Source organism: Pygocentrus nattereri, chromosome 28 (genome assembly GCF_015220715.1).
Source record: "Pygocentrus nattereri isolate fPygNat1 chromosome 28, fPygNat1.pri, whole genome shotgun sequence".
Taxonomy (NCBI): Eukaryota; Metazoa; Chordata; class Actinopteri; order Characiformes; family Serrasalmidae; genus Pygocentrus; species Pygocentrus nattereri.
The window spans coordinates 1,134,944-1,149,121 of NC_051238.1; the positions used below are offsets into that span (position 1 = coordinate 1,134,944).

At 41.2% G+C, this 14,178-nt stretch overlaps 1 protein-coding gene across 7 annotated transcripts in view; it reads right to left on the reverse strand.

Annotated features, from left to right (window-relative positions):
* Positions 1 to 1,013: 1,013 nt before the first annotated feature.
* kcnn1b (potassium intermediate/small conductance calcium-activated channel, subfamily N, member 1b) overlaps positions 1,014 to 14,178 on the reverse strand; it is a 114,530-nt gene continuing 101,365 nt past the window's right edge. For all 7 annotated transcript variants that reach the window (XM_017686154.2, XM_017686153.2, XM_037535777.1 and 4 more), the window contains 2 exons: positions 4,133 to 4,202; positions 1,014 to 2,995 (listed from right to left, as the gene is read on the reverse strand). In XM_017686154.2, the coding sequence (XP_017541643.1) occupies positions 2,696 to 2,995; positions 4,133 to 4,202 (370 nt within the window). In that variant the 3' untranslated portion in view covers positions 1,014 to 2,695. The remainder of the gene's footprint in view (positions 2,996 to 4,132; positions 4,203 to 14,178) is intronic.

The window sequence follows — 14,178 nt, forward strand, 5'->3', positions numbered from 1 at the left end:
ACCCCATTGTGCACAATTTCACTTACTGAAGTTTAGAGTTAAGGCAAAAAGCCCCTGAATCAAGCAGGAAACATCTGGAGACCTGGAGGAACATCCGCTGGGAAGATCCCCAGCATTCCGAGACATGTAGGCCATTCTCTTCAGTCACAAATTGAAAATAAAGTTTATTACAAACTATGTCATTTATCTCTAATTACTAAAAGTCCCCTGCAAGGTTTATGATTTCCATGATATTAATATAAATATTCTCAACTTAAAGCTGAACATTCTGTACTTTCACACCTTTTGTTGGCTCTTGTGCATGAGCTAATGATACCAGCTGTCCAGTTACTTCTGGTTCCTCAGAAATGTACACATTAAATCTACACACTAAAAGGGCTGCGACTGCTAAACGATAAATGACTTAAACCCAGTCATTGTTTCTATTTAAACCAAGTCTTAAGTATAAAGGTTCCACATGGAACCAAACAGGAACTGGTTTTGTCTCACTCAGTTCTTTAATAACCCTTTTTCACAAATGAGACGTGTGAATGTGATTCTTTTAAAGTTTAAAAGAATTCAACATAGGTTCTCTACAAACGAGAGGGTTTTGTCCAGAACCATACAGCCAGGCCTGTGTTTTTAAAGAGAGTAACATTCTGACGTTTTCAAAAAAAAAAAAAAAAAAAAGTTCTATGACCTTTATTATGGGTTCTTCCTAGAACTTTTACATTATGTGAACCTTTCTATATGTTAAAGGAACCTTGGCTTAATATAAAGTTTGAACGCACAGGTTCTTTCTAAAACCTACACATTTTGTTGAGGTTCTTTAAACGTTCAAACTCGCAACATCTCATTGACAAAAATGGTTCCGTCCACTGAAAGTGCGTTTAGGAAAGCAGAAGTGGTTCTCCTTTGGCAGCACGCAAAGAACCCTTTTCTTTTAATCCTTTAACAACACGGTGAACACTCGAGCCGGCTGAACGTTCCTTTTTGAGTGCTGCTGGTGTTCTAACTCAATAAAAAGACTCGGGTTCTGGATTTGTGGATTTATTTCTTTATATTGGAGCCCAGCATCAAGTTCATCTGCTACAGGTTGGTCAACAAGGCCGAAGACACACGGTAAAGGCAGTTTGTTATTCGTTTTTTTTCTTTCCTCGTTTTTTTCTTTGAAACCCATAAAAACAACCACATCTTTGATAGTTTAGTCTCAGATACAGAGCTGGGAACCTAATCGATTAATTTGTCATGTGATCTATGATGGCATTGATATCCAAATGAGCAATTAGTCTCTTTCTTTTTCTGTAATTGTTTTGTTTACTGGTGGTTTTTTTGGTCTTTGATCTAGGAATGCATGAATTCAACTATGCTGCCACTCTGTAGTAATATTATAGTAGATCCTCTACAAGCTATAAAAATTCTAGGTAAATAATAAAAAAGAATCTTTGTAAAAAATGAAAAAAAAAGAAGAGAAAGGAAAAAATTAACATAAAGCCATCCCATAGGTTAGCTCCATCATCATTTGCATTGAAACATGCAAGGGGTGGGGTGTTCTTCCTTTCGTCTGGTCCGAAATCCACCGGTCAAACCTTCGGCCTGTCCTGCAGAAAGTCTGAACTGAAGCAGCTGTGAAGGACCCTTGGAAGCTCTGATTAAAGGCGAGGATGGTTTACCGAGAAATGTCTCTTGTTTGTATCACAGGCCTCTGTTAAACAACCCAAAATAAACAACCTGTTCACCATACTGACCACATTGTTTACCATGTTTGCCACGTTTACCGCACCACGTCGGTTTCTGGCTTCCGAAATCCTCTAAACGTTACAATGCAAAATTCGATTTTGGGCACTTGCGTTCACTTTGTAGAAAATAAAAGGACAAAAAGAGGAATGTTTTTTCTCCAAACAAACACACAAACAAAGCAGCTATGGAATAACAACAGCAACCGAAAAGAGGAAAACAAATAAAAAAAATTGGTACATAAAACTTGCACACACAGTGATTTGTTTTTAAAAAATTTTTGACGCCAAACATGCTTCATAAGTGGGGCCATTTTTGTAAACTATTACTCGTCTATCAGCCTCAGAATTGAAATTAAAACTCGTGCAAAAAATTACACTGGCAGCAACATTTCCATTGAGCACATACAGGTTTTTTCTCAATGTTTGGTAACACAGTTAAGCATTTTTGGATATCCGTTGATGTGACCAGGTCGTGTTTTGTAGTTACGTTGTCATATCCTGCATTTCTAACACGCATTCGTTTGTTTTTTTTGGTGGATATTAGCTCGAGTTCAGAGCTCCCAAAGGCCCCTGTGTTAGCCCGTTTGGATGTGTTTGAATTTAGTCGGGAAGTCGTTCTCCTCATCCGGTCGTCCTCCGCTCTTTTCCTCCAGCGAGAGAAACATCGCTTTCTCTCCGGCGATGGTTTCCGATTTCCCCCCCAGCACCCTGGATCCAGTCCGTAACTATACAAGGGCTTTACAAAAAAGCTAACTTTAAACAGCCATACAATGGCTAAACGTAAACCATATGTCTACCATGAACTGTTAACTCATTACGTTTGTTAGTTTATTTTTTCCAGTGTGTCGAAGTCATCGTTGGTTTTTTTGAAGTTTTTAGTACTAAAAGTCGTTTATTTAGCAGTGTTAGTCAGGGATGGCAGAGAAGTGAGTGAAAGTGAGTGAGCGTATGTGTATGCACGTGTGCGTGTGAGCGGGCTAGCCGCTGTCGGAGGACGTGTGCGGGGCGGTGGACGGCGACCTCCGTCGGCGGACGGACGAACTCCAGGAGCGCTCGGAGGCCTGTGACGATGGCCGTGTCAGCGTCAGGCCGTGCTGAATCAGCCCGTCCAGCAGGTGGTGCTGCTGCTGCAGTATGGCTTGGGACAGCAGGCCAGGCAGAGCCTGCAGGCTGGAGGTAATGGAGTCCAGTTTTTCCTCCAGCTGACCAATCCGCTTGTCCAGCTCCTCACTGCGCTCCTGCAGCTCTGACACCAGGTCATACATAACATTCTGCGTCTGCGGAGGAAAAGAATCAGCTCAAAAATATAATACTCTCAATTTGCACCGTCACGATGTTTACTTTTCCTAACATAAGTGGCACATTTAAAAGAACTACAATAACAGTAAAATGTCTTTGTGCTGTAGCTTTAACATCACCCTTCAGAGAACTGAGAGCCCAAACCCTCAAAAACAGCTCAGCCCATCATCTGTCCTCCACCAAACTCTACTGTTCGCTCTGCATTCCAGTAGGTAGTGTTCTCCTGGAGCTCCAGAGTCCAGTGGTGGCGCTTTACACCACTCCAGCCGACACTAGGCATTGCACATAGTGATCTTAGGTTTGTGTGCAGCTGCTCAGCCATGGAGACCCAACAAGGTACTTGTTCAGCTTAAAACTGGTAGCAAAGGTCCCAAACCCTGAAAAACAGCCCCAGCCATCGTCTCTCCTCCATTAAACTTTACTGTTGGCTCTGAATGTTGGTAGCTAACATTCTCCTGACATCCATCAAACCCAGATTCATCATCAGACTGACAGATAGAGAAGAATCATGACTACAGAGAACACGGTTCCACTGATCCAGAGTCCAGTGGTGGCGCTTTACACCACTCCAGCCGACACTAGGCATTGCACATAGTGATCCTAGGCTTGTGTGCAGCTGCTCAGCCATGGAAACCCATTTCATGAAGGTCCTGATGCTCAGTGCTTGTGCAGATGTTCAGCTTAAAACTCTTGGAACAATTTTTACATGCTTCAGAACCCACTCTGTGAGTTGGTGTGGTCTACCACTTCGTGGCTGAGCTGTTGTTGCACTTAGATGCTTCAATTTCACTATAACAGTACTTACGGTTGTCTGGGGCAGATCTAGCAGATTAGAAATCTCACTAACTGACTTGTTTCAGAGGCGGCAACCTATGACAGAGCCATGTTTAAAGTCACAGAGCTCTTCACTTTGACTCATTCTACGGCCAGTGTTCCTTTATGGATGCTGCAAGGCTGTGTGCTTGATTTTGTGCACCTGTTAGCGATGGGTGTGGCTAAAACACCTGAACTTATTCATTAGGAGGGAAGTTGACATTTTTTTGGGTATATACTGTATTTGTATACATCACGTGGTCTCAGCAATTGCCTAAGAGCTTTGGACACCGCACACTCACCTTGGCTAGATCGACGAGCGTGTTCGCCTGATCGTTCAACTTCCTCTGCTCCATCTTCACACTGCGCAGCCTGATGAGACAAGAAATGCAGGAACAGCGGCCACAGATAGACGGATAGACAGAAAGAGGGGTTGGAGAGAAAGAGGGGTGAGAGGTTAATAAGAGAGTTGAAAGAAGGAAAAAGAAAAGACAGAAGGTGTACAGCAGTCAGAAGGAAGGGTGAGAGAGACAGAGAGAGAACAAGGGTAATAGGTAGATAAGGAAAAGGTTCGGGGAGAAAAACAACAAAAAAAAAAGTGAAACGTCAGGAACGTTCTCCACTAAAATGATGTGCAAACACATGCAAAACGTTCTCAGGTTAAAAAACTGGCCAAATCAGACATGCAAACTCATTCAGCCACAGGAGGCAAAAAAGAGGCCAAACGAGGATGATGAATGAACGTTACAGCATTCAGACGTCCCACAGTGCCCCCTGTCTGCCCGCTGGCTCACACCTCTCAGCACTCGGCACCTGAGAGCTCAGCCAGTGAGCTGCACTTCCTGGGGTGAAGGTGAAGGACAGGCAGGGCAGGAGAACTTACCCCATAATGAAACAACAGTTTGGTCAAAAATCTAATTTACACTGTTTTACCTCTTAGTCCAGGTGTAGCAGGTCAGATAAGAGAGGTTTGGTGTCTGAAGTTTGCTTCTTCAGTTTTCTGGGGCATGGTGCTAACTGCAGGCCTAATCATCAAACACTCACCTCAAAGCATGTGCAGGTGTTCAGCATCTCTAATAGTCCTGATTATGTGAGTCTGTATGACTCACTGTGATCTATAAACATGAGCTAAAGTTTCACTAAAGAACCACATCATCATGCAAATCTTTGAGTGCTCATGTTTCTACATAGAACAGTTTTCTTTACACCTTTCAAAGAGTGTAGAAGTCAATAGTCACCCAAATCTTGAATCTTGTGGGGTGTGCTGTAGCACAGTTATCCGACAGAGTTTACAGTTCAATATGGTGGAAAACTAGCTGGCTGTCAACTAATCATTTGGAACACTGACAGTGGCAAATATAACTGCATTTGAGGGGAACACCAGAGACAAAAGGCGCTCAAAAGGCGGCAAAGATCACCAATAAATATGAATGGAGAAGCACGTAACACCAAACACGGCATCTGTTTGTGGAAAAAATAGGTCCCGCCCTTCAAGAACAAGAGCCAGTCATCTAGCTGGTTATGCCACCAGTGAAGAAGCATCAAGGATTTTGTGGCGTGTTATCGTTTTGGAGATCTGTGCAAGCAGAAAACATGTTTTTGTGTGTTATTAAGCCAAACGCTACAAACTGTTTTGTCAGATTTACCAGTGATTTCAAATCTGTAATTAAAACAGTGATTTGACCTTCAGTTTGGAGTATTTTGGTCTCACCTCATTCACTGAGGGAGCAGTCTGGTCTTGTATGACTGGAAATAACTGCCCTGTGGTGTCACAAATATGACTGCAGAGTGAACAGACTTTCCTATAAGGACTTTGGCAACATGGTGCCTCCAATTACCTGTTGATCTTGGGTTCCTTAAAGCTACCTTCACATAACAAGCCTCGATGCTCAAATCCGATTTTTTGCTTGGACTCGTTTAGGTAAGAGACTCAAATCTGTGATTAATGTGATGAACCTGCTCCTGAAATGACCTCATGAGCTCCTCCTACTCAGTAACGTCACGTGACTGAATCACTGCATCATCAGCACAAACTAACGAGCAGAACGAGCTTCGCTGAGAAGATCATTAACTCTGATCAGCCCTCAGCTTCGTCATTAGAGCCAGACGGAGGAGAAAAAGGTGAGATGAGCCGTTTTTTACAGGCTTTAACGTCTGTTCGGCGCTGCTGCCATATATATATTTACAGAAAAGATTTGGGTGACTATTGACTTCAAGTGTTTGTTAGGAATGTAAGCTACTGAATGCTAAGCTAAAAAGCAAAATTTGGAGGCTGGTCTGGGGTATATTTGATTTTTACCAAACCAGTCCTTTACCAGCTTGACACTGTGATGATTTAAGGCGTGCAGCTTAAAAAGGTTTTCGGTAACAGTTTATAAGGCTGCATAAGCCTTTTAGCTGACATAAGCCTGCATAAGCATCTATAAATGCTTTTTTAGTCATCATAAGAGCTGCTTCCAGTGAGGGTCCAGTGATGGGTTTTTCTTGACATCAGGTGTCATAATACCTTACCTGGGGTATCAGGGGTTTATGTCAGCTGTATAAGGTTGATGTAATTGTTATGTAGCCTTATAAACACTGACCTACAGTAAAGTGTAACCAAGTATAGTCTCATAGCTCCAGTGCGAACACTAAAGAAGCAGCCCTCAGAGTGAGGAGGGGGCATGTGTGTGATATTCGGCCGAGCTGTCGCTTGAAGACGAATCAGAATGGAACGCCTGAATGCAGCTACATCAGTGCTGGACCTGTTAAAAGCTGATCTGCAGAAGCAGCTCCAGCTGCCATTCTCCCCGGATGGCCGTCGGCATGCTAACTGTAAATCACACATGCATGTTCGGTTGGACTTTTTCACCTGCGCCGACTGAACAATGCAGGGTGGATATGGAAACATGCTTTGAGCTGCTTTGAATTAAACACAAATTAACCCTAAAGGTTAATGACCACCAGCAGGCGGTGTTCGGAAACGTGCTGCCACTCAACACCGAGTCAGCGCTGAGTCAACACTGGTTCGTTTACAATGGGAGTCGGGATGGAAACGCCCGTTACGCCCGCTCGGACAGAAAGCCGCTCTGCCGCTGTTATCATGCAAACAGAGCAGCTGATAAGACGCCCAAATGGAAGCGACACCAGGGTGTGGTCACTGAAATGCTTGGAAAAGTGCTAGCATTAGCCTGATTTCAATGCCTATTGAGGACAGAAAGTCAACACCAGCCTCAAGGGAAGGAGAGACAGAGCGAGGCTTTCCTCTTGAGGAAGCTGCGAACAAACCCCGGAAAGTTCTGTTAAGAAGGGCAGGGGATGGGGGGGGGGGGGGGGGGTGGCAGAATTAGCCGGGTCTTAACTAGCTCTCTATGCTTGAACGCTTAGATAAGAGCATCTTGGGAAAGACTGGGACACGAAGAACTGAGCTAAAGGAGTTCTGGACCCACGTTTAACCCTTAGATGTCCAAAGGCTTTACTGTGATTTTTTTCCAATGATATTTAAAGACAATTACAAAACATATTTCTTCTGTAAGTTATGTAATTAATTCATAAAAGAAAAATGTGGAGAAAATGTTTTTTTTTCCTGCAAAACAAAACTGTACTCATATGGACATCAAAGAACAATCAATAAATAAATAAATAAATATATATATATATATATATATATATATATATATATGCCAATTGTGGCGACGCTTTAATAACAGCACAATTAAAAATGTGGCCAAAGAATTTTTTTCCCAACATGTTAAACTTTGCAAACTGCGCTGATGCTGCAAATGAGACGTGACTGCTGCGAATGACGGATCATGAAGTGGTTTGTGAGAATCGAGTCCTGAGATTTAAAGCTTTCTAGCACTGAACTGCATCACTTCATCACTGCAATGCCGGACGGTGCGATGCATAAAAATCATGTATTAAAAAGTGGAAGTGAATGTTTTGATGGACGTAGGCTGGTGCAATGGTCTTCTGCCAGCCTGATGTCCCTCACCCACTACTGAAACAGGCTACATGCATTCTGACTGGAGCTGGGAAATGTAGTGCGGTGCTGGCAGTAAAAGATTATTCGATGAAGTTAAAATAAAAAAATCAGGAGCTGCGATTAAGAGGACAGAAACTCCAAAGCCTTCAGTTCACCTGAACTTTTTTGATGGGTCTAAGTGGTACATTGCACTTCAAGGCTGATTTCACGTTTCGTTTCTTGATATAAACCAACAAAAGTTTGTGGTCAAATTTAAAATTTCAAAAATTCCATATTTTTGTTGATTTTCTAAATGAAAATACATGATTACATCCTCTACAGAAAACACAGTTAGTGTGTGTGTGTGTGTATGTGTGTTTCACTATTTTCCAATATGAAATCAATAACTAAATAGAAATTGTGTAAAAATTATAATTGTACTGCCTATATACAGCATATATATATATATATATATATATATATATATATATATATATATATAATTATTTATTTCATTCATTTAGTCCCAAAAAAGGGAAACAAACATCACATGACCTTTTCATCAAATTCAAATTGATATTGACCAGTATTGAGATTCTAAGGGTTAATCAGTAATGATCCAGTGAACCGGTTTCCACAGAGAAAGTCTTTCTGATTGTAAATATTCTGTGAAGGTGTCCTTAATGACCCGCTGGCCGCTGCAGGGTCACTTTAGTTCTTTTAGAAGAGCTGAATTCTGCGGTAACGCGCTGAATGAGGGGCTCCGCCGGACGTTTTCTCCTCCATTAATCTCCCCTGTTTCAGAGAGCAGTGAGCGCTCCTGAGCGTCTGGTGATGGAGCAGCTTTTTATAACGGCCCTGGTATCACACGCTCACTGGTAGCACACGCTCAATGGTAGCACACGCTCACTGGTAGCACACGCTCACTGGTAGCACACGCTCAATGGTAGCACACGCTCACTGGTAGCACACGCTCACTGAGAGCACAGACTCAATGGTAGCACACGCTCACTGGTATCACACGCTCACTGAGAGCACAGACTCAATGGTAGCACACGCTCAATGGTAGCACACGCTCAATGGTAGCACACGCTCACTGAGAGCACAGACTCAATGGTAGCACACGCTCAATGGTAGCACACGCTCACTGGTATCACACGCTCACTGAGAGCACAGACTCAATGGTAGCACACGCTCAATGGTAGCACACGCTCACTGGTATCACATGCTCACTGATAGCACACACTCACTGGTATCACACGCTCACTGATAGCACACGCTCACTGATAGCACACGCTCACTGAAAGTACACGCTCAATGGTAGCACACGCTCAATGGTAGCACACGCTCAATGGTAGCACACGCTCACTGGTATCACATGCTCACTGATAGCACACACTCACTGGTATCACACGCTCACTGATAGCACACGCTCACTGATAGCACACGCTCACTGGTATCACACGCTCACTGAGAGCACAGACTCAATGGTAGCACACGCTCAATGGTAGCACACGCTCACTGGTAGCACACGCTCACTGAGAGCACAGACTCAATGGTAGCACACGCTCACTGGTATCACACGCTCACTGAGAGCACAGACTCAATGGTAGCACACGCTCAATGGTAGCACACGCTCAATGGTAGCACACGCTCACTGAGAGCACAGACTCAATGGTAGCACACGCTCAATGGTAGCACACGCTCACTGGTATCACACGCTCACTGAGAGCACAGACTCAATGGTAGCACACGCTCAATGGTAGCACACGCTCACTGGTATCACATGCTCACTGATAGCACACACTCACTGGTATCACACGCTCACTGATAGCACACGCTCACTGATAGCACACGCTCACTGAAAGTACACGCTCAATGGTAGCACACGCTCAATGGTAGCACACGCTCAATGGTAGCACACGCTCACTGGTATCACATGCTCACTGATAGCACACACTCACTGGTATCACACGCTCACTGATAGCACACGCTCACTGATAGCACACGCTCACTGGTATCACACGCTCACTGAGAGCACACGCTCAATGGTAGCACACGCTCAATGGTAGCACACGCTCAATGGTAGCACACGCTCACTGGTATCACATGCTCACTGGTAGCACACGCTCACTGATAGCACACGCTCAATGGTATCACACGCTCATTGAGAGCACACGCTCACTGATAGCACACGCTCAATGGTAGCACACGCTCACTGGTATCACACGCTCACTGAGAGCACAGACTCAATGGTAGCACACGCTCAATGGTAGCACACGCTCACTGGTATCACATGCTCACTGGTAGCACACGCTCACTGATAGCACACGCTCAATGGTAGCACACGCTCAATGGTAGCACACGCTCACTGGTATCACATGCTCACTGGTAGCACACGCTCACTGATAGCACACGCTCAATGGTATCACACGCTCATTGAGAGCACACGCTCACTGATAGCACACGCTCAATGGTAGCACACGCTCAATGGTAGCACACGCTCACTGGTATCATACGCTCACTGAGAGCACAGACTCAATGGTAGCACACGCTCAATGGTAGCACACGCTCACTGGTATCACACACTCACTGGTATCACACGCTCACTGATAGCACACGCTTAATGGTAGCACACGCTCAATGGTAGCACACGCTCACTGGTATCACATGCTCACTGATAGCACACGCTCAATGGTAGCACACGCTCAATGGTAGCACACGCTCACTGGTCTCACTTGCTCACTGGTATGACACGCTCACTGAGAGCACACACACTCAATTGTAGCACACGCTCAATGGTAGCACACGCTCAATGGTAGCACACGCTCACTGGTATCACATGCTCACTGGGATCACGCTCACTGAGAGCACACGCTCACTGATAGCACACGCTCAATGGTATCACACGCTCACTGATAGCACATGCTCACTGGTAGCACACGCTCAATGGTAGCACACGCTCAATGGTGGCACACGCTCACTGGAAGCACACGCTCAATGGTATCACACTCACTGGTAGCACACGCTCACGTAAAAATTTATGCTTTCCAATATGTTAAAATTCAACAAATAATTGTGCACAGAAGTCAGGAAATATGACAATATTTACTGTTACTGTGATAAGTTACATCACAATATGTCTCAGCATGCTTTTTAATTGAATTCAAACATTTTTATTTTTGGTTTATAAACATATATATATATATATATATATATATATATATATATATATATATATATATATATATATATATATATATATATATTTTTTTTTTTTTGGTTTATTTAAATTTGATATATTTTATCATTTATTTATTTAATTCATCTGTTCTCCAGCAATCCTGCCTCAGACTCTGCTACAGTTTTTCTGAGGTCTGGAACCTCAAACCTGCTGGTAGTTCCACATTCTAAGTTCTGCTCCGTAGGTGAACGAGCTGTTATGTTTTGGTACCACGACTGTGGAACGAGCTTCATGAGCCTCCTCAAAATTCAGGATCTTTATCTCCTTTTAAAATCTTAACACTTTTCTTTTTAGATGTATTTTTATAAATTTTTGTTTCATTCTTAGTCATTTTTAATATTACTTTTTTATCTCTAAAACCTGTTTCCATTAAAAAAAACCTTTTTATTCTAGACTCTGGGTCTTTTAAGAAGAACCTCATGACTCCACTTTTTGCATGTGTTTTTATGAATTTTGTTTTGTTTATTTTCTGTAAAGCACCTTGAATTGATGTCATGAAAAGTGTTTTACACAAATAAAATTTCTTATTATTATTATCTGAGCATATTGTGAATTCACGAGTACTTCACGAACAGTAAACACCTGCATTTTTCATTATAAAGAGCATTATCAGACCCGATTAACTGGATTTGGTGCAGTGTAGTTTGGGAAACACTGAACAAAAATTATGTCAGAATTTTTTTTTTCATCTTACTGCATAAAAAGTACAGAATTGTCTCTTATTTTATGTGTTGACTTATTTAATCAACAAAAACATGGAAATTTCTTACTTCTTTAATCATAAAATCTGATGTTTGTGTATGAATTTATTTACTTTTTAGCAAAAAATCAACTCCAGTAAAAAGGTAAATACATCACTTTTCCCTCGAATTTTAATTTTACACTTTTTAGACGGTTCTTTAAGGGTTCTTTAGTAAAGACATTGGTTTTATGTAGAACCATGAAGACTCAAAGAACAAACTGAATGTGTAAATGGTTCTATGCATGGTGATATGACTCTTCCGACTGATAGAGAATGCATTATATACAGTTCCATATAGCACCAAAAAAGGTTCTGCTATTGTATACAAGTTTGACATCATAACTTTAGAAGAACCCTTTTTGGTGCTACATGAAACCGTATATAATGATATTCAAAAAGGATCTATATAGTACACATAACACAATGTGAAGAGCCGTTTCACCATGCAAAGAACCCCAAGCATGAAACTTGTGTTCACGGTTCTATATACAACCACTGTCTTTACCAAAGAACCCCTGGAGAACCGTCTTACAAAATACAGTTATGGGCTAAAGAACCCGAACCCTAAAAATGCTTTAGTGACTCTGAACCTTGTTCCTTCATTAAATGTTTCAATGGAGACTCTTAAAAAGGTGGTTCTTTAAGGGTTCTTCAGTAAAGAAAATGGTTCTATATAGAAATATGAACAACCAAAGTACCTTGTATAATTACATGGTTCTCTGCATGGTGAAATTGTTCCTCAGATTGATTTAGAATGTGTTGTATGTGGTTCTATGCAGCACCAAAAATGTTTCTGCTCCTGTCATAATTTTAAGCTTGTATACAAGAATGCTTTTTGTTGCTGTATAGAACCATTTACAACACATTCTCCATCAGTCTGAAGAACCATAATGCAATGCAGAGAACTGTTTAAGCTTGCAAAGGGTTCTTTCAGTGTTCATGGTCCCATATAGAACCATTTTCTTAACTAAAGAACCCTAAAAGGACCATATTTTTTGAGTGTTAGACTTTTTTTTGATGTGTATATTAATGTACTGTGTAAAGCTTTGAAGAACCTGAGTGGATATAACACATTTGTTTACATAGAAAAAACTGTAATATTATAATAAACACAAATGACAGTTTCCAGTATTCAGATTATCTGATCAATCCTCAATCAAATCAAATCAGCTGCTGCTGAGGGGGCGTTCTTTTAGACTCATACACATATTTACGTACATTAAGTCACACAGTGTAAACCAAAATACTGTAAGCTTGACTCCAGATGGTATTTCGTGATATTTTACAAAATATTTCAAGTATTGTGGATATCAAGAAGTTATGATATGATTAATGATACACTATAATTATTTATTTATAGTAATTTCATGACAAGTTATCTGAGAGTTGATCTCCACTTTGCAAATAGCAGACATTCTGGATATTCATTTTAATTTTAATATTAATGATTAACTTCATTCTCCGTGTTTCTTGGTCATTAAGGAACCGTCTACAGCTCTGTTCATCATCCTGGACACATCCAGCACTTCTTCATGTCTTATAGCTTCTTACTAATCAGCTGAAAAGATCTGTCTGAAGAGATGAGCAACTCTACAGAGAACACACTTAAACATTGTATTGTTTTACAGAATTTTAATGCACAATTTCTATTATCACACTGGAAAAAAACATAAAATATGTCAACATTTTTGAAGATTTTGAATTCCTCACCCCCCCAATTTGTTAAATTCAGCAAATATAATAGTAATTGTGCATTAAAGTGTGCAGATATCATAACATTATAACATTACATGGTAATATTTCAGACTTTATGCATTAAATAAAACAAATTCCTTGATACTCTGTTTGTATATCAGTGCACATATGCATGTATAACATATATAGTTTTGTATAAAACGTATAATTTGTACACAGATTAGGTAAATGTTATAAATCATAGTAGATACATACAGTACCAGTCAAAAGTTTGGACCCACCTGTTTGAATATGTTTGCTGATAATCTAAAAGCTTGTGTACCAAAACAAAAACTGAAAATATTAACACCCATGGCACTCATCTTAGAATGAAAAAGCCTTTATTATGAAAAAAGTTGTTTTTTTTTATCTTTTGTCCACAGCCAAGGCTTTTTAATCCTAAGTGGCGTTTATGTTTACAATTTTCAACATCACCATCAGCAGAACATTGCTACATCTATCTATCTATCTATCTATCTATCTATCTGTCTGTCTGTCTGTCTGTCTGTCTGTCTGTCTGTCTGTCTGTCTGTCTGTCTATCTATCTATCTATCTATCTATCTATCTATCTATCTATCTATCTATCTATCTGTCTATCTATCTATCAGAACTCTCTTCCTCTGAATATGTGAGAGGGTGTGTCCAGATCATTGACCTTTACTGTGTATTTATAAGTGCAGAATTA